Below are 17,584 nucleotides of genomic sequence, written 5' to 3' on the forward strand. Positions count from 1 at the left end.
TGTCATCCCCACCGCTCTCAGGACATCCAGCACCAGGAGCCAAGGGCTACACCGTGTACTCACAGAAGCCCTCCTCACGCCACTGCCACCACCGTTTGGTGACTGGGTGTCCTGACATTTATCTCACCCAGGATTCTCCATTCGTCGTCCACCCTGTCGGTCCCCTACAACCCGCCTGGGTCTACCCAGGCACATTGCACTCTGCCTTCCCTGCCTGTTCACGTCCAGGACAACCACACCCCTGCACTTTACAGCCCTTCCTTTCTGTCCTGCGGACACACAATCCCTGCGGACACACAATCCCTGCGGACACACACTCAGGCCAGGGCTGCCGGCCTGGAGAAACCGGGCAAAGATGGCTGAGCCCCAGGGTCGTTGACCACCTCCACACCATGTCACAGGGGAAGTCAGGCCTGCACCCTCACTGGGCAGGGCCCTGGGTCCTAAAGGGCGGGTGCTAAAGTCACTGAGAAGATTCCTCCAAGGGACCTGAGGAGACAGCTGGGCGGTCCCAAGGTAAATGTGTAACATCCTGGGCGCCCCCTGCCCCTCGGCCCCGCCCGGTCACGTGGGGCCCTCGGAGCGAAGTCCGCGCCGGTGAGAGCCTGGGCAGCGGCGGAGAGATGGGTGCCCTGGGCCGGGTGCTGCTGTGGCTGCAGCTCTGTGGTAGGCTTCGCGTCCGTCCCCTTGGGTCCGGTCCGTGATTGAGGCTGAGGTCTCTCTAGGCTGGAAGGGTCGCGATCTCAGGAGAGGATGGGCTCTGGGGGCGGCGTGGGCAGTCAGCCTCAATCTCCCCGTCCTCCGGCGTGGGCTGGTGAGGCTCCCAATGCCTAGGAAGTGGAGAAACCTCAGTCTCCTCCGAACCCTGGCGGCTCCCCTGTGCACAGTCGGGACAGGGCTGCCTGATCTGGGCTCGGGGACCTCTCTCTGCCCCAGTGAGCTTCCCGCCAGAGCTCCTTCCTAAGGCCAATTCCTCTCCAAACCCCCGGACCCCATCCGGGGCAGTCGACGTCGTGAATAGCGGCGATGTCCTGAGGGGGGGAGGGCACGTTTGCGCGGGTTCTGCGGATCGGCTAAGAGTGCGCCGGAGAACGCCGCAGAAGGGTCTGACTCTGCGCTGTGTGCACCTCCGCCGCGCTTCTCTGGAGGGTCGCCTTCCCGGGAGGGGCGACACTCAGCCTTCCTTTCTCTAGCACTGACTCGGGCCGCCTACAAACTTTGGGTTCCCAACACTTCCTTCAATACCGCCTCCAACTGGAACCAGAACCGGACCCCGTGCGCGGGAGATGCGGTCCAGTTCCCGGCGGACAAGGTGCCTCAGTGGGGAGTTGAGGGCGTGGACTGGAGGTGGGGAGGTCGGCCAGCCCCGCGCCTGACGCCACCTCTTGCTGCAGATGGTGTCGGTCCTGGTGCGAGACAGTCACGCCATCTCGGATATGGTAAGGCTGGGGGCTGCGGCCACAGCGGGCAAGGCTGGCCCCGGGTCGCCGAAGACCCCTTCCCGGGCCTCTGTGCGCCGCCTCGGGAGCCTCTGGGTAGAGACGGTCCCTGAGAAAGGGACATCAGAGAGCACGTGGGGTCTCCCAGTCCAGCTCCACCGCGCCCCCCACCCCCACCCGCAGTGGCTCCGTGCTGGGTGGGCTCTGGGAAGTCCGCCTGCCCTTCCCTGTCCCGGAGGCCATGTTCACAAGCTCCCTGCAAAGCTACTGGCCCCGCTCGCCCCGAGGGTGAGGAGTTCAATAGCTTCTGCCTCCCCTCCTGCACACGCTAAGACTAAGGGGCCTTAATATGCGCCAAAGGCTATGCCCCGCGACCCTAGCTCAGGCCCTGTGGCTGGAGCCAAGAATGAGGGGTTTGTTTCTTTTTCCTCTTTTGTTAAGATTTTTTCCCTTCTGTGTATGGGTGTTTTGTCTGCATAATTCTGTCTGTGCGCCACTTGTGTGCAAGGCACATGGGGGCCAGGAGAGGGCACCGGGTCTCCTGAAGCTGGAGTTACAGGCGTTTGTGAGCCACCCTGTGGGTGCAGGGATTCAAATCCGGGTCCTCCGTAGGAACAGCCAGTGTCCTTAATCTCCGAGCTATCAGTAACACCAAAGCACACCACACCAAACCGAAGGAATAATTATTTCATGGCAATTCAAATATAAAATTCCCATTTAGGCGCACAAGGGTTTTGGTTGGTTTTTGGTAGTTTTTTTTTTTTTTTTTTTTTGGTTTTTTTTTTTCGGAGCTGGGGACCGAACCCAGGGCCTTGCGCTTCCTAGGTAAGCGCTCTACCGCTGAGCTAAATCCCCAGCCCGGTTTTTGGTAGTTTTACTTGTTTTTTTTTTTGTTTTTTTCTTTTTTCGATTTATTTATTTTTTATATATAAGCACACTGTAGATGTCTTCAGACACACCAGAAGAGGGCATCAGATCCCATTACAGATGGTTGTGAGCCACCATGTGGTTGCTGGGATTTGAACCTCTGGAGTCTTCCCCTGGCATTTTCCCCTCCTCCTCCCCTCTTCAATCTCCATCTCCCTCCACCTTTTGCTGATCTGTGGCTCTGGTTGTTGCAGGAAGCCTGCACACACACCACAAAAGAACACTTGCATCGTGGTGGCGCTCTCCATCCTAGAGCTCGGGCTGTGTCCCCAATGTTTCCGTCACGTTCTCTGCAGAGTCAGGTGCGGTGGCTCAGCCTCTAATCCTAGCACTCAGGCGGCAGAGGCAGGCTGATCTCACGGTCAGCCTGGTCTACATTAGCAAGTCTCAACCAAACCTCTATCTTCAAAAAACCTACATCGCAATTCGTAACAGTGGCAAAAATTACAATTGTGAAGTAGCAACAAAAGTCATTTAATGGCTGACGTCACCACAGCATGAGGAAGCGTATCAAAGGGTCTAGGCATTAGGAAGGTTGAGAACCACTGGCCTACACAGGGAATTGCAGGTTACACAATGAGATCCTGTCTGGAAACAAAAGTAACAGGTAGGTTTGTTTATGATACCAATTGACTCATAAGTACTGTATAGAGTTGGTGTTTATCATGAATTATATATATATATATAGATAGATATAGATATAGATATATTAGTTCTGATGGTTCTTCTTGTATGAAAAACGGCAGTCATTCCTCTTGTTTTCTGGCCCTCTTATTTCTTTTTCTCTCCTATTGTCGGTGCTCACTACTCCTGTGGAAGTAGGGGCCCTTGTCATATTGTCACTTTTTTTTAAAGTGGTTGCCATGTTGGCTCTAGGTTTGAAGGGCACAGCTTTAGAACACTGTAGAAATTCCATTGCTAAAGCAAACAGCCTTTTCTATTATTAATTAATTCTCAGCGTTCTTTCCTAATGGGTTGAGACTGAAGCTCCCCCTTCTGTTCCAATTCTCAAAAAGAAGATCCGCACCCCTCCAAGCAATGCGTGCACGCAGCACCTCTAGAGGCCAGAAGGGGGCGCCAGATCACAGCTGGTTGTGAGCCGCCCTGTGGCAAGGGCGCCTGCATCCCTTAAGGCCCCGGCTCCAATCACTTATTGGCTCTTCCTATCTTGTTTCCTCTCTGTTCTGCCTTTGCGGGGCTAGAATAGTCTCTGTCTTTGATATCAAACGTACCTGTGTGTGTGTGGGCGGTTAGATTCTGCCTGCTGGCGTTCAAACTGAAGTTTAGCTTCCCAAGCTCGGGTCTCTCCGTGGTTTCGTGTCTCTGCCTCAGCCTCTCTCAGCCCTCATATGTTAACTTGGTACTTAGATGCCCAACCTTGCCCTGGACTTCTCTGTTGTCTTCTGTGGAGCCTGGGCGTGGACACCTGTCACCGAACACCCAGAGCTGGGTCAGTCCTGGTGTTTATCTCATCTGCTAGTGCTTGGTCCCTGGGCATGGGGTCTACATTCTCTTCGTATTTCTTCTGAGGCCACCACGTTAGATCACGCCAGTCTCCAGCTGTCCCCACCTGTGGATGGAGTCCCTGGCTTTCACTGTGCCTCACCCTTGGTGTGAGTGTAGCTGACCTGTGGCATCATCTCCTCTGTCTAGGGCGAGCCTTTGGACAGGTCTGAAGCTCTAGGAAGGCCAAGTGGGGACAAGAACCTGGGCTGTGGGTGATGCCTGATGACCTGATGACCCTGCGGGGAGCAGCTCCCATGGTCTCCATCTCCTTAAGCTCTGGGAGAGGGATGGAGAGTTGAGGGACGAGAGGCTTGGGGAACCAGGAAACGGTGTGTCCGGGTCATTCTTTCCCTTCCCTAGTTCCTAGCACAGACCCGGATCTGAACGCTGAGGGGGATCCCATAGTGGAGCCTGGAACTAGCTAAAATCACTCTTAAATTTCCTGCCTTCTCCTGTATCCCTCTCTCTCTGAAACTGAAGCCCCTTCCCCAGTGGCGTATGAATATATTTTAAAGTCTGATTTCTAAGACCCGGGAGACCTTGTCTTATACTCTCTCCAAGTGATGGGTGCTGGCAAATGTCACCTGCCGCCCCAAGTGCTCCGTGGGTTCCCAGGGTCTCAGCTGTGCCCTGCTCCTTAGCATCAGACTCTGCTCATGTGACCGTCTAAGCCTCGGCTACGGCTCAGTTAGGGGTCCTTTAGCCCTGGCACATGTGCCCGCTGTGCCCTCTCTTTTCTTTCCCTGGCGAGACCCAGCTCTTCCTGTTAGCCTCAACCAGGTTAAGGTTCCCGGTCCGTGACACCACTTGGATCCCCACCAAGGTCGCGCAGCTTGGGTTCCCCCTTGTGCGCGGGAGGTGTTAGTTGGTCGCAGGGCGTTGCCGGACCCCGCGCCACCTCAGCCCGCGCCTTCCGCAGCTCCTGCCGCTGAACGGGGAGTTCGTCCTAGCCTCCGGAGCTGCATTCAGCTCTGCAGGAGGCGACTCGGACCCGGCTTGTCACCCTGGTGAGAAAAAGGGCGTGGCTGGGGCGTGGTCAGAGAGGCGGGGCTTGGAGAGGGCGGGGCGCGGGCCGGGCGCACTGGGCGGAGCAGGACTCAGTGGGTTGGTGCGCGCCGGCATAGGCGCCCGGTTGCTCTTCCGCAATCCCGACCGCTTCTCCTGGCTTGACCCGCACCTATGGAGCTCCGGAACCCAGGAGTCTGGCATCTTCTTCGTGGACGCCGAGCGCGTGCCCTGCACCTACGACGACGTCCTCTTCCCGCGCGACGGGTCTTTCCGCGTGGCGCTTGGCCCAGGCCCCAACCCGGTGCACGTCCGCAGCGTCTCGGCCGTGGGTCAGGTGAGCAGGCGCGGGAGGGCTGGGTCCCATGCTCTGTGCGCGTCCCCGTGGCATCCTGCAGCTGCGCGCGTGGGCCCGCGCACTCAGACTCTGTTCTGGCTCGCCTGGCCGCTGGTGATGCCACCACCTGCAGACGTTCACGCGCGACGAGGACCTGGCCGCTTTCCTGGCGTCCCGCGAGGGCCGCCTGCGCTTCCACGGGTCGGGCACGCTGAGAGTGGGCTCCCAGGCCTGCACCGACGCGTCGGGCTGCGTCTGCGGCAACGCCGAGGTGAGTGAGCCTTGACCGGGGAGAGCGCGAGGCTCGCCCCGGCCACGCTGGGGCGCGTGGCTGCCGCTGCGCTTTTCTGCATTCACCTCCGTGCCCCCGCCCAGACGCTGCCGTGGATCTGCGCGTCTCTGCTGCAGCCCCTGGGCGGCCGCTGCCCCGAGGCCACCTGCCAGGACCCCGTAAGGCCTCAAGGACAGTGCTGCGACCTCTGCGGTGAGCGTCCCCCCAACTCCCGGCCCTCAAACGCACTTCAGGCGGACTTCCCTCCTCGCTGGGGTCCGTGGCGTTGACCTGTCCTCTCGTCGCAGGAGCTATCGTGTCGTTGACCCACGACCCCACATTTGACCTGGAGCGGTACCGAGCGCGGCTGCTGGACCTCTTCCTGAAGCAGGTAAGGAAGCCACATGGCGGGTGCCGGCTCCTGATAGCTGAGTTACTGTCCCCCTCGGCCCGATGGCAGAGTCCCGGCCAACCCCCTTCCTCCGTAGCCCCAGTACCAGGGCCTGCAGGTGGCGGTGTCCAAGGTGCTGCGCGACGCCCACACCGAGATCCAGGTGGTGCTGCTGGAGACCGGGCCGGCGACCGGCGCAGCGGGGCAGCTGGGCCACGCGCTCCTTCAGGACGCGGTGGCACAAGGTAAGCCCGCACATTCTGTCCCTCTGTGCCCTCCCTCCCCTCACCGACCCCGGGAGCCCCGGCCCCGGCTGAGTCCGTCCCGTTGCAGGCAGCGTGCTCGGCATCGTGTCGGCGACCCTGCGGCAGTCGGGCAAGCCCACGGCGGCAAACTCGGCGCTGGATCAGAACCGGTCCGGAGCCGGGCTGGCGGCCGGCGTGGCGGCCGTGGTGCTGCTGGCTCTGGTGGGGACTGTGTTGTTGCTGCTGTACCGCAGCGGGAGGCTCAGGTACGCTGGCCGCTCCCGAAGGCAGGCTCCCAGAGAGGCTCGCCCCGCTGTCCCTGGGGTTCATGTGCGCCCACTTCCGGCAGGTGGAGAAGGCACGGAGATGCTGAGCCCGCTTCCGCTGGGTTGCCGCTGGGTTTCCGAAATCCGATTTTCGACGTGATGGTCTTCAAGCAGCAGGTGAGACGGCGGCGGGAAGAAGCTTTGGGGGTCCCCTTGGGGTTGGTACTTGGGACCGCGAGCCCCTGACCTTGTGACTCCGCAGCAGGCCTCGGTAGAGTTTCCTGACTCAACTCAGAAGGTGGACATCTTGGACATTGATACCAACTTCGGCTGCTTCGTTAACCCACTCTTTGCTGGGGAGGCAGAGGCAGAGGCCTGACCTGCCGGGAGGGTACTAGGTCTCCAACCTGTGGAGTCTTCACCCCTCTGAGACCATGACTTCCTCCTGGTGGCAAGGACAAACCTACTTTGCCCAATAAAGCGTTGTTTGTTCATTTGTTTTTTTAACTTGCTAGCAAGATGTCATTTGTAAGCTTGCTTTACTTGACTGATGAAGGTCTGAACTCAGGTCCTCAGACCCACGTAGCAAGTGCCTTTTACCATTCAGCCACCCTGTGGTTTGTGGTGTTTCGTTTTGAGGTGGGAGTCTCACCATGTACTCTAGGAAGGCATTAAACTTCTGGGCTCAAGTCTCTCTCTGCATCTCAGCCTCCATGATTAGCTGGGGCTTGAGGCGTGACCCCCGAATCCAGCAGTTTCAAATGGTCGTTGATGCTGTTCCAGTTTGGGCTTGGTCAGATATCGGTTCACAGCCAGGTTCAGGTCTCTCTGGAATAGAGCCCTGCCTCCTGTCAGAACATTCCGCTTTGCATCTCTTTTCTCCACTTACAGGGTGGTGGACATGAAGCCTCCGGTCCTCTCAGGTTGTCCAGCTTTTAGCTTACTGGGTGTTCAGAAAGAGCAGTTCCAGTTCTTAGTAATTTTTATGGGAAAACATCGATCAGTGTTAGTCATGGTGGGTGGCGCATATCTGTAACCCCACTGCTAGAGGGGGAGGCAGGAGGACCAAGGGTTCGAGGACAGCCTAGCCTACACTGTAAGACTCTCGATAAACAAAACCCAAACTAAACCAAGAGGGGAGGCCGAGGAGATGGCTCCGTGGGTAAAATACTTGTCTTGCAAGCGCGAGGAGCAGTTTGAGTTCCAGATCCCACCTAAAAACACCAGACATTCAGTACAAGTGTGTAACCGCGGCACTGGGGAGGCAGCCGCCAGTCTACCTGAGCGCCAGAGGAAGATTTTCTGCCCCCCATGCCTACATGCACACGTGTGTACCTGTACATCCTGAACACGTGTACATGCATGCACACACCCCTCAAAAAAAAGGAAGAAGGAAATTAGGTTGGCAACCCGTACAAGGATTTACAATGGATTCTAGTCTAGAGGTAGAAGGGGGGGGGGGGCCTTAAAAACCACAATCAGGGGCTGGAGAGATGGCTCACAGATAGAACTGTCTGTCTGGGTTTGGTTCCCAGCACCTACATGGCAGCTCACAATCATGTAACTCCAGTCCCAGGGGATCTGGGCTCCTTGGGAACAGCACACAAGCCGTGCACATATATACACACAGGCAAAACAGTCAGCACCTGAAAACCAGCCTTTAAAAAAAATAGAAACCACAGTCTCACAGATACCAAGTATAGTGTGGTTTTTAGAAATATTTTTGCTCTCTAGAATTACATTGACTTTTGTGACACCTTCAGTGCCAGCACTCAGGAGGCAGAGGCAGGCAGCTCTCCGAGTTTGAGGCAGCCTGGTCTACATAGAGAGTTCCAGAACACCCAGGGCTACACAGAGAAACCATGTCTCAAAAAACAAAGAATAATTTAGTTTCTTCAAATTTGGCTTGATCATATAAATGCAGCGAAACAAACTTGGTCTACCGTAGAAACCATTCCAACCCTGCTTGGGGGAGGCGGATCTCCCAGCTCGTGGAGCACAGGAGGGGCAGGACTTAAGGGGCCATGGTTTTATCCACTCAGTGACTGAAGTGGAAACTTAAGGGTTCTTTGAAAAGTCAGCTGTGCCGGGTGGTGTTTTGCTGGGAGCAAACACTGAAGCAGATGCAGGTGAAAGGATTCTCTGCTAAAGCAGGGGAAAGAAAGGACTCGTGATGAAGGATTCTTCCATAACGACAGGCATATATTGGTAAATTCAAGTAAATTGCATAGTTGAGCTCCATAGAGAAACACACACACACACACACACACACACACACACACACACACACACACACCCTTCTGGCGGAGTGGGGCAGTTTCTTGCTGCTTCCTCAGACTCTGCTGATTGGCAGAGTGATGTCAGCTGAGACAGACTCACGTGCTGAAGCAGGGGGATGTACTTTTGGAGGGAATATAAAAAGACTAGATGGGCAGTGTCAGGGCTGAGCTTGGCTCGCCGGCATAGCTAAACACTTGTTGGTCTCATCTCTGCTTTGCTGAGCGAGGCAGGGCTGAGAACTCCTCCTGGTGATCCTGTTGGCCCTGGTCCCTCCTGCCGACTTGTGCTGAGGCTGAGGCCTGGCTGTCTCTGTTAGGCTGTGCCACCACCGCTGTGTCTGCTAACCCGACTCTACTGAATTGAACTGCTGATTTCCTGAGGACACACATGGGATTTGCACTAAAGAACCATTTCTAAGCAGGTCCGCACCGCCCGGGTTCTTTCTTTTCCACTACCTCTGGTGGGTGGTGGGAGGTTAAAGGGTTTAAGGGCCCTCATTTAAAAAGGGGGTTGGGCTGGAGAGATGGCTCAGTGGTTAAGAGCACTGACTGCTCTTCCAGAGGTCCTGAGTTCAATTCCCAGCAACCACATGGTGGCTCACAGCCATCTGTAATGGGATCCGATGCCCTCTTCTGGTGTGTCTGAAGACAGCAACTGTGTACTCAAATACATAAAATAAATATTTAAAAAAAGTCTTTTTAAAAGGGGGTTTTAGGGGTTGGGGATTTAGCTCAGTGGTAGAGCGCTTGCCTAGGAAGGGCAAGGCCCTGGGTTCGGTCCCCAGCTCCAAAAAAAGAACCAAAAAAAAAAAAAAAAAAAAGGGGAGGGGTTAAAAATTAAAATTACAACTTCTAGAGCAGTATTTTCACATAAAGGAAGAACTTGTTAGTATTAGTGATGTCAGGTTAGAAGAATAAAGATGAAAACCTCCATCCTGTTCACAAAAGCTGTTCTCCGATTACTACCAAGTCTAGAGAGCTTAAGGCTCTCCTGGGTGAGAGAACACTCGAAGCTTTGCATAAGACCCTGTCCCCAGCACTAAAGATAACCTGTTTTTTTGTTGTTGTTGTTGTTGTTTTTTGTTTTTGTTTTTGTTTTAAAGATTTGTTTATTCATTATCTATAAGTTCCACTCTATGGGAACTAGAAGGGCAGTCACTTCTGGAGCTAGCCATGGTGGCCCCAGAACATTGGATCCCATTACAGATGGTTGTGAGCCACCATGTGGTGCTGGGAATTGAACTCAGGACCTCTGGAAGAGCGGCCAGTGATCTTAACCACTGAGCCATCTCTCCAGCCCGATAACCCATTTTCTTAATTTAGAGAAAAAAAAAAATCACTAAAGAGTAGTGAAACCTGAAACCGAGGCACAGAGCTATAAGCCCACACCCAGCAGGCTAAGGCAGGAGGTTGCCGATTTGAGGCAAGCATGGACTCCATCGTAGGGAGGTATCCCAAAACACACGAGGGCTGGAGACGTGGTAGCAGTTAAGACAGCTGCTGCTTTTGCAGGGGACCAGGGTTGGGTTCCAAGCACCCACCTGGGGCTCACAACCATCTGAAACTCCATTTCCATGGCAGCCGATGCCCTCTTCTGCTCTCCGAAGACTCACACATAAACAGAAATCTTAAGTAATAAGGACAAAAGAAAGCCAGCGTTTTATATAGAGCAAAGGTTCTCTGCTCTGCCTGGTCTTACGTAATTACTCCTGTAGGGTTTGAGCTCGCTTAGCTGCGTGGACCAGTGTTTCGGTAAATAATAAAAAACTGACACCAACCTACGCTATCGCTGGCCATCGGGCCACATGGCATCTGTCGGGTATTTTTATCTCAGTCAGCCAGACTAGGCCGACTCTCTGGCCCAGAGTTCTCAAAAACTTCTCCATCCGACTCTCTAAGTTCCCAATTTCCATCCCACGCTGTCGCTGCCGGCTACTCTTTGGGCCCCGCAGCGATCTCCCACCACGGCTAGCCCCAGAAATGACCGCCCTTCTAGTTCCCATGTCTCGGGTCGCCGCCAGGCCAGCCCCATTCAGCCATTCACCCTCTGTGGTTATCGTCACAATTCCCAGCATCCCAGCAAAACAAAACTCTAGAAGCTTGTAACTTATCGATCAGATTTACATCAGTAAATTCTCACTCCACAAAACAGCCACACGATAAACTCACAAACAATTGATATTGATAAGCTGCCCACCTAGATGAAGACCAATTGTCTTATAAAATCCATCCCTTGTGAAATAGTCACAGCCACCTGTGGCCACTTAAAGCCACACAGATCTGGCTGGTCCTTCTCTTCCTCCATCTTGGTCTTCCTCCTCCTCCTCCTCCTCCTCCTCCTCCTCCTCCTCCTCCTCCTCCTCCTCCTCCTCCTCCTCCCTCCTCCCTCCTCCTCCTCCTCCTCCTCCTCCTCCTTCCTCCTCTCTCCTCTCTCTCTCTCTCTCTCTCTCTCTCTCTCTCTCTCTCTCTCTGCTCCAACACTCTTTGCCCGCCCATTTTTTTCACTGCCCAATCACAGGCCTTGCCTTATCTTGTGCCTGCCCTCGCCAGCAAACAGACAGCAGCCCACAGAGCAGCAGCTCTGGATTCCGATCTGCATGTGCAGCGGTGGACCTCGGGTTTCCTCCACTACTCCCCAATTTAGTTTTCCTTTCCATGGGCAGGGCCCCTCAGTGGGCACACACTCACTACTACACCTGCTCTTTTTTTTTTTTTTTTTTTTTTTTTTTTTTAAGATTTTGTTTTTATGGGGTTGGGGATTTAGCTCAGTGGTAGAGCGCTTACCTAGGAAGCGCAAGGCCCTGGGTTCGGTCCCCAGCTCCGAAAAAAAGAACCAAAAAAAAAAAAAAGATTTTGTTTTTATTATGTGTGTGTTTGTGCGAGTGTGAGTGTGTGGGATGTGTTTTCGGGTGACCATGGAGGTCAAAGAGGACATAGGTAGGTTAGGGTCCTTGGAACTGGAGTTATAGGCAGTTATGAGCTGTCCTGTGGTACCCAAACACAGGAACTCAGGACCTCTGGAAGAGCAGTCAGTGCTCCTAACCACTGAGCCATCTCTCCAGTCCCTTCTGCTGTTTTCTTGAGACAAAAATCTTGCCATTTAGCCCTGGCTGGCCTGGAAATTGCTATGTAGACCAGGCTAACCTCAAACATAAAGAACACATCCCGTGTCTGCTTTTCATGTTTTTGGATCAAAAGTGTGTGCTACCGTGTCCAGCCTGAAATTTGTAATTGAATGACTTAAAAAAAAAACCCAAACTATTTATTTTCTATTTTATGTGCACATGTGAATGCCTGCATGTACCTATGTGTGGCACGTGTGTGCCTGGTGCCTAGGGAGGCCATAAGGGGTGTCTGATCTGGAACGAGGTGGCTGTGACCCATGTGATGTGGGTCCTAGGAACTGAGCCCTGGTCCTCTGCAAGATGGCCGGGTGTTTCTAACCCTGAGCCATCACCGAAACCCCTTCTTGATTCATTTTGAAAGTTTGTTTGTTTGTGAAGGTTCCACAACCCGATAGCAAACTTCTCAGAACTTCAGCGAGGACAGACAGCTGCTTAGAACAGCCATAGGATGTTTGAAGTTTGTCACTGACAAGGGGATTGATGGCAGTTTTTAGTGGGTGTCCCAGGCGTCATACAGGACGGTTGGGCAGTCTTCACCAGTAAAGTCTGTGAGACGTGAAGATCTCTTGCAGCCTTTTGATGGCTCGTTCCCGAGATCCAAACTCACACGCACCTAGTCAGCCAGTTTCTGCAGATGTGTAAGGCATCCGGAGTGCGGGTGTCTCATTGGCCCAAATGTAAGCCAGCTTCTAAAAGGACAGGATGACTGTGTCCCTCTGACAGTGGCCTGACTTCAGATCTCATGGTTCACACTAGATGCATCTTGGGAAGTTTTCCGAAGAACAGTGGTTGTCCTGGAAGGGCTGCAGTGAGAGCAGAGCCCACGGGCCTGTTCAAAAGCTTTAAGCAAAAAAAAAAAAAAAAAAAAAAAAAAAAAAGCTTTAAGCAAAGGGACGGTTTTAAAGGCAGCCTTTCAAAAGCAATCCCTGGCTGGAAGCCTTCACAAGGATAGGGCTAGCCCGGAGCTGACGCGGGCGGCTGGGCGAACATCCTTGCAGAAGTAGATTTGAAGAAGTAGATCCTCCTTTGTGGGAGGCCGTGTTCTGGAGTTCTTGATGTTATCAGGCACACCGCACCCCTGTGGGGTCTCCCCCTTCATAACTCTTATTCTTACTTGTTTTGACTGTGGTTCCATCTCCCTGACAAGAATCCATCTTGCTTTTGACAGATGTCAGAGCCATCACTGCCAGGCAAACCGCACCCTTCCCCAAGGGCAGCTTGGACCTAGTCACTGGGAAGACAGAGCTGCAGTGGGTGTAGCAGGATGGGCAGGTGACAGCATCACAGTGGCGGAGGGAAAAAAGCCACACATGTGTGCATGTGACCCTGAACGTATGCCATGTGACCATTTGTCTTCAGAGGCTTCTGAAGTGGCACCATTCCCATCACAGCCTGGCCCCACTGGGATTTCATGTGAATGAGGCATTCTGTGACACATTCTGTGGCTCCCTTGTGTCCATGGCTTATCATTTACGATACCAAGTGTATCCCAGTGTTTTGAGCATTTTTCAGACCACAGTGGCCAGCGTATGGCTATTCCTTTCTCAGTCTCCAAGTCTACCTTGTGCAGTCAGGGGTGGATCATATCCCCCCAACACACACACACCATACCAACCTCTGCTCAGCCCTGTACTCCTAACACTGCCACTTCCGCCACAGTTCTGAAGGACCCTCTGTGTCGGAAACCACCCACTATACCCCTGCCTAGGCCTCTCTAGGGCATGGTAGAGGACTGCTCCATGTTCCCCAGGAGGTTGTAATTGATTTGACCACGAAATGGGGAGGGATCATGGGTAAGACGATGGGGTTGCTGTTGCTAAAACCACATGGCTTTCTTGGCTGCTGTCAGAGCCCCAGTGAGGCCTGGGTCTGCAGGGCTGTGCCGAGGTGCAGCTTCTGTCAAAGCTGACTTCCTGGTTCCACGGTGCCCATTACTCTGTGTGTGTGTGTGTGTGTGTGTGTGTGTGTGTGTGTGTGTGTGTGTGTGTGTCTGTCTGTCTGTCTGTCAACAGGACCAATAGGAGGAAAGGGAGGACCCTGAGGTCATATAAAATAACCAAGGAGCAGGCTGCTCCTAGAGTCAAAAGCTAACTTCTGGGCTCCAACACTGCCTCAGTGGCCTGGAGTGTGCGTGTGCGTGTGCGTGTGCGTGTGCATGTGTGTGTGCGTGTGCCTGGATGTCTAGATAGGTCAAACAGGAAGGGGTGATCTCAGGGCCTATAAAGTGCCCAGGCCTGCCTGACCAGGGTCCTCACCTACTCTGAGTGGATCAATCTGTTACTTTTTCCTCAGCTTGGCCTGGGCTTTGGTCTTCTTTCCTGGATGTTTGATTTTTTTTGTTTGTTTGTTTGTTTTGTCCCAGCAAGGAATGACCTGAGAGATGATAATCGAGGGTGATGACAGCCAGCACCTCCCTTAGAGTCCTCAGGGTGCTTATCCTGGCTTTGAAGCACAATCTACTCAACCTTGGATACCACACCGTAGACCCTGGAGAAGGCCCAGGAGGTGGCTGTGACTGTCCGAGAGCCCCTTCTGACTGCATCAAGATTAGCATGGTGAGAGCTCTCACCCTCCACCGGGTGAAGGGAGAGTAGGGAGGGGCCCGGGCTCTGAGAGAGGAGGTGCTTCAACCTTTTCTGGCTGGAAGGATCCTTTCATGGTTCAAGAACCAGGGAGGAGGCCACCATTCCTAAGCCAAGGGATAGTGCCAACCAAGGGACTGATGTCCACCTGGAGAAGGGAGGAGACAGCAGACACCCACTGGATACACTTGGAGAAGGTTTATGGGAAAGGTCACGAAGCGCAGGGAAGGTCACAGGTCACACAGGGGAAAGGTCACGCCTCTGCTCTATTGCTTCCTCAGCCCACCTGGCTTGTGACTTGCTGAGGGTGAGCACCCGAGGGTGGGCTGCCTTGGGGAGGGGGCTCCCCTCAGCTTGTCCTGCTGTTTCTTGAGCTGATCTTGAGCACGCAGGCAAGATTGGACCTCTTGACGTTTTCTCAACAGAGAGAAGAAAGCGTCCCAGGGTTGCTTTGAGCTTGAGGTGGGGCATGCCCCACTGTCAGGCTGCTGTGTGTGAGCTCATGGGCTGCGGCTGCTTTCTAGAACTCCTGGCTGCTGGAAACTTGTCCTCTCTCCTCCTCGGAGCTTTCCAGACGTAAGAATGCTTGATGTGAACTCTGAGGTAGGAGTCTGGGGTGGCAGGGACAGCTAGACTCTCTGGGCATGACAGCTGTGACCTTGCAAATGCCCCCTCTTCACTGTGCCTTCTCTAGCCGGAGAGCTTTTCGTCCTCGTGTGTGTCTGTGTCTGTGTTTGCCTGTGTGCGTGTGTCTGTCTGTCTCTGTATGTGTATCTGTGTGTGTGTGTGTGTCTCTCTCTCTGTGTGTGTATGTGTGTGTGTGTGTCTGTCTGTCTCTCTCTGTGTGTGTGTGTGTGTGTGTCTCTCTGTGTGTCTGTCTGTCTGTCTCTCTGTGTGTGTCTGTGTGTGTCTCTCTCTGTGTGTCTGTCTGTCTGTTTCTCTGTATGTGTGTGTGTGTGTGTCTGTCTGTCTGTCTCTGTGTGTGTGTGTGTGTGTGGTGCTCTGCTGGCTTTGCAGAGGACACTGGACTCTGGGGAAGAAGATGGCAGAGGCTTGGCTGGGAGCTGCGGGTGGGCAGCAGTAGGTAGGTTTGCCTCAGCACGCACGCACGACGTTCAGGTTCCGTTCTCAGCACTGCAAGCCAGTCCGCAGAGAAAATAACGTTTATCTGTCTCCAAAGTGGGCTGAGAGCTTTCCCAGCCATGGTGGTCTAAGACGGCCTGGGAGGCTTCTGTGAATCCGAGAGGACCAGGAAGCTGCTGCTAGTAACACCCGGAGGCAGGCGAAGGAGGCTCTGCCCACCATGGTGGGAGGCTAGAGGCCCATGGGTCTGCACAACAGCTCTCTCTGCCCGCCATCCAACCTGGTTTCAGTCTAAATAAGATGGAGTCTTCATTCCTTCCAAGCTGCCCTCTTGGGGTGCTGGCCCATGCCCACTCTTGTTTCTGTTTTCCAGCTTCTGTAACGTGTCCAGGCTAAGGGAAAAGCACTCCAAATTCTCTCGATTATGGGCCTGTGCCCTGAATTATTTACTGAGTGCTTGAGCTTACAGATCTTAAACTTGAGAAGAGGGTGGTGTTAAAGGGAGTGTTTACTCCAGAGGTTTTGGTGAATGGTGGTTAAGTCCCTAAGGTCACAGAGTCGTACAGGACAGAGCTTACGATAGGATCCCCCTCCTTTCACTCTCTTTAAAACATTTTATTTTTTGAGATAATTGTATAATTCCATCTGCCCTTTTCTGTCTTCCCTCAAACCCTCCCACTGACCCCCACCCCTTGTTTTTTCAAACTCAGGGTCTCTTTTTAATTATTTTTGCACATGTGTGTGTGTGTGTGTATGTGTGTATTCCTAAATACATAATACAGCCTACTCAGTATATAGGCTGTATTTATGTATGTGTTGTAATGATACTTGCATGTTTGCATGTTCTCACACATACATGTATGTAGTCGATTGGGCAATTAATTGGTGTGCTCTCCTTTGCGAGGGTTATGTCTCCTACACTCAGTAACCCATAGTTCCTGTAGTACTTTGTCTAGGGGTGAGGCCTCATGTGCTCCCCAACACACCTGCATCCACATCAGCATGTCTATCGGTGGAGACCATTACAGAAAACCACATCCAATCAAACTGCAGAGCCCAGGTCAACTGATGAATCCTGTACCCAAGGTAGGGAGGGGATCATGGGAAAGAGGGGTAGGTTCAGGGAGTTTGCTGTGAGATTGTGTCCCCCAGAAACATCAGAAACTTGTACCCACGTAGTCTCACCAACATGGCTGCCTAAACAGGGACCACTTCCCCCACCTTTCATGGTAGATAATGAGGAAGAAGAAACCAAGTCTGTGATGTTAATCTCTGGAAGACCCTCTGGAGAGGGAGACAATAGGTTCCAATACACCTTTAGTCTGCAAATGGATGGTTGTCAGCAAACGCTCCCGTAGACTGGGTCTATCCACTGGGTTAGCTGACCCTCTGGCTTTAAGAAGGGAACAGTTGATAGTTTTCTGCACATGGGCTTCACATGGAGGATAAAGAAGTGCCCTTTACTGCTGCTGCTGGCCCATGCCTTTAATCCCAGCACTGGTAGGCAGAGGCAGGGGGATCTCTGACCCAGCCTAATCTACAGTGAGTTCCAGGGCAGCCAGCGCTACACAGAGAAACCCTGTTTCAGAAAAACAAAAGTGGGCTGTAATGGGAAATACAGTGTTTAAAGCCATCAGGGTAGACAATCCCACAGTCCCTGCTGCCACACCCCTCTGCAGTCCCTCCTCCCGCCAACCCTCCCGCCCCACCCCTGACGCCTTCGCCCCTGCACCTCCCGCCCCACCCCTGACACCTTCTGCCCCGCCCCCGCCGTCCCTCCGCCCCACCCCCCCACCGCCGTCGCCCTGCCCCGCCGTCAATCCTCCCTTCCCCCGCCCCTCCAGCCACCGCCATCCCTGCCAAAGCCATGCATGCTGCCAACCCGGGGATGAGCACTCAATGAACAGGCTGTAGCCAGATGAAGCTTGAGAGGCTGTTGGCTGGCTCTTCCTGCCCTCCAGGACTTCTGCCCAGTGTCAACAAAGGAAGGACCTTCAGGAAAGTCCCCAGAGGCAGCAGTGGCTGCGGTTGTTGTAGCAGGGACCACTCACTGCTGCGGGGTGTTCTGAGCTCCTAGGTCCTGGCTCCCGAAGGTGAAGTGTGTGTGGCATGTTTCCCTACTGCTGGT

The 17,584-nt window shown here is 53.8% G+C and overlaps 1 protein-coding gene across 2 annotated transcripts; it reads left to right on the top strand.

Moving 5' to 3' along the window:
- The first annotated feature begins 586 nt into the window (after positions 1–586).
- On the top strand, positions 587–6,894 carry Amn (amnion associated transmembrane protein). Of its 2 annotated transcripts, none has more exons than XM_032908901.1 (12): positions 587–666; positions 1,194–1,312; positions 1,395–1,439; positions 4,792–4,879; positions 4,997–5,214; positions 5,348–5,485; positions 5,590–5,698; positions 5,794–5,876; positions 5,974–6,121; positions 6,210–6,387; positions 6,471–6,564; positions 6,650–6,894. In XM_032908901.1, the coding sequence occupies exons 1-12, from the start codon at positions 624–626 to the stop codon at positions 6,764–6,766; spliced, it is 1,380 nt and encodes a 459-aa protein (XP_032764792.1). In that variant the 5' UTR covers positions 587–623; the 3' UTR covers positions 6,767–6,894. The 2 variants fall into 2 exon arrangements, with proteins under 2 accessions (XP_032764792.1, XP_032764793.1); XM_032908902.1 differs by having other exon boundaries at positions 6,653–6,894.
- Positions 6,895–17,584: the final 10,690 nt, after the last annotated feature.

Source organism: Rattus rattus, chromosome 7, assembly GCF_011064425.1.
Source record: "Rattus rattus isolate New Zealand chromosome 7, Rrattus_CSIRO_v1, whole genome shotgun sequence".
Taxonomy (NCBI): Eukaryota; Metazoa; Chordata; class Mammalia; order Rodentia; family Muridae; genus Rattus; species Rattus rattus.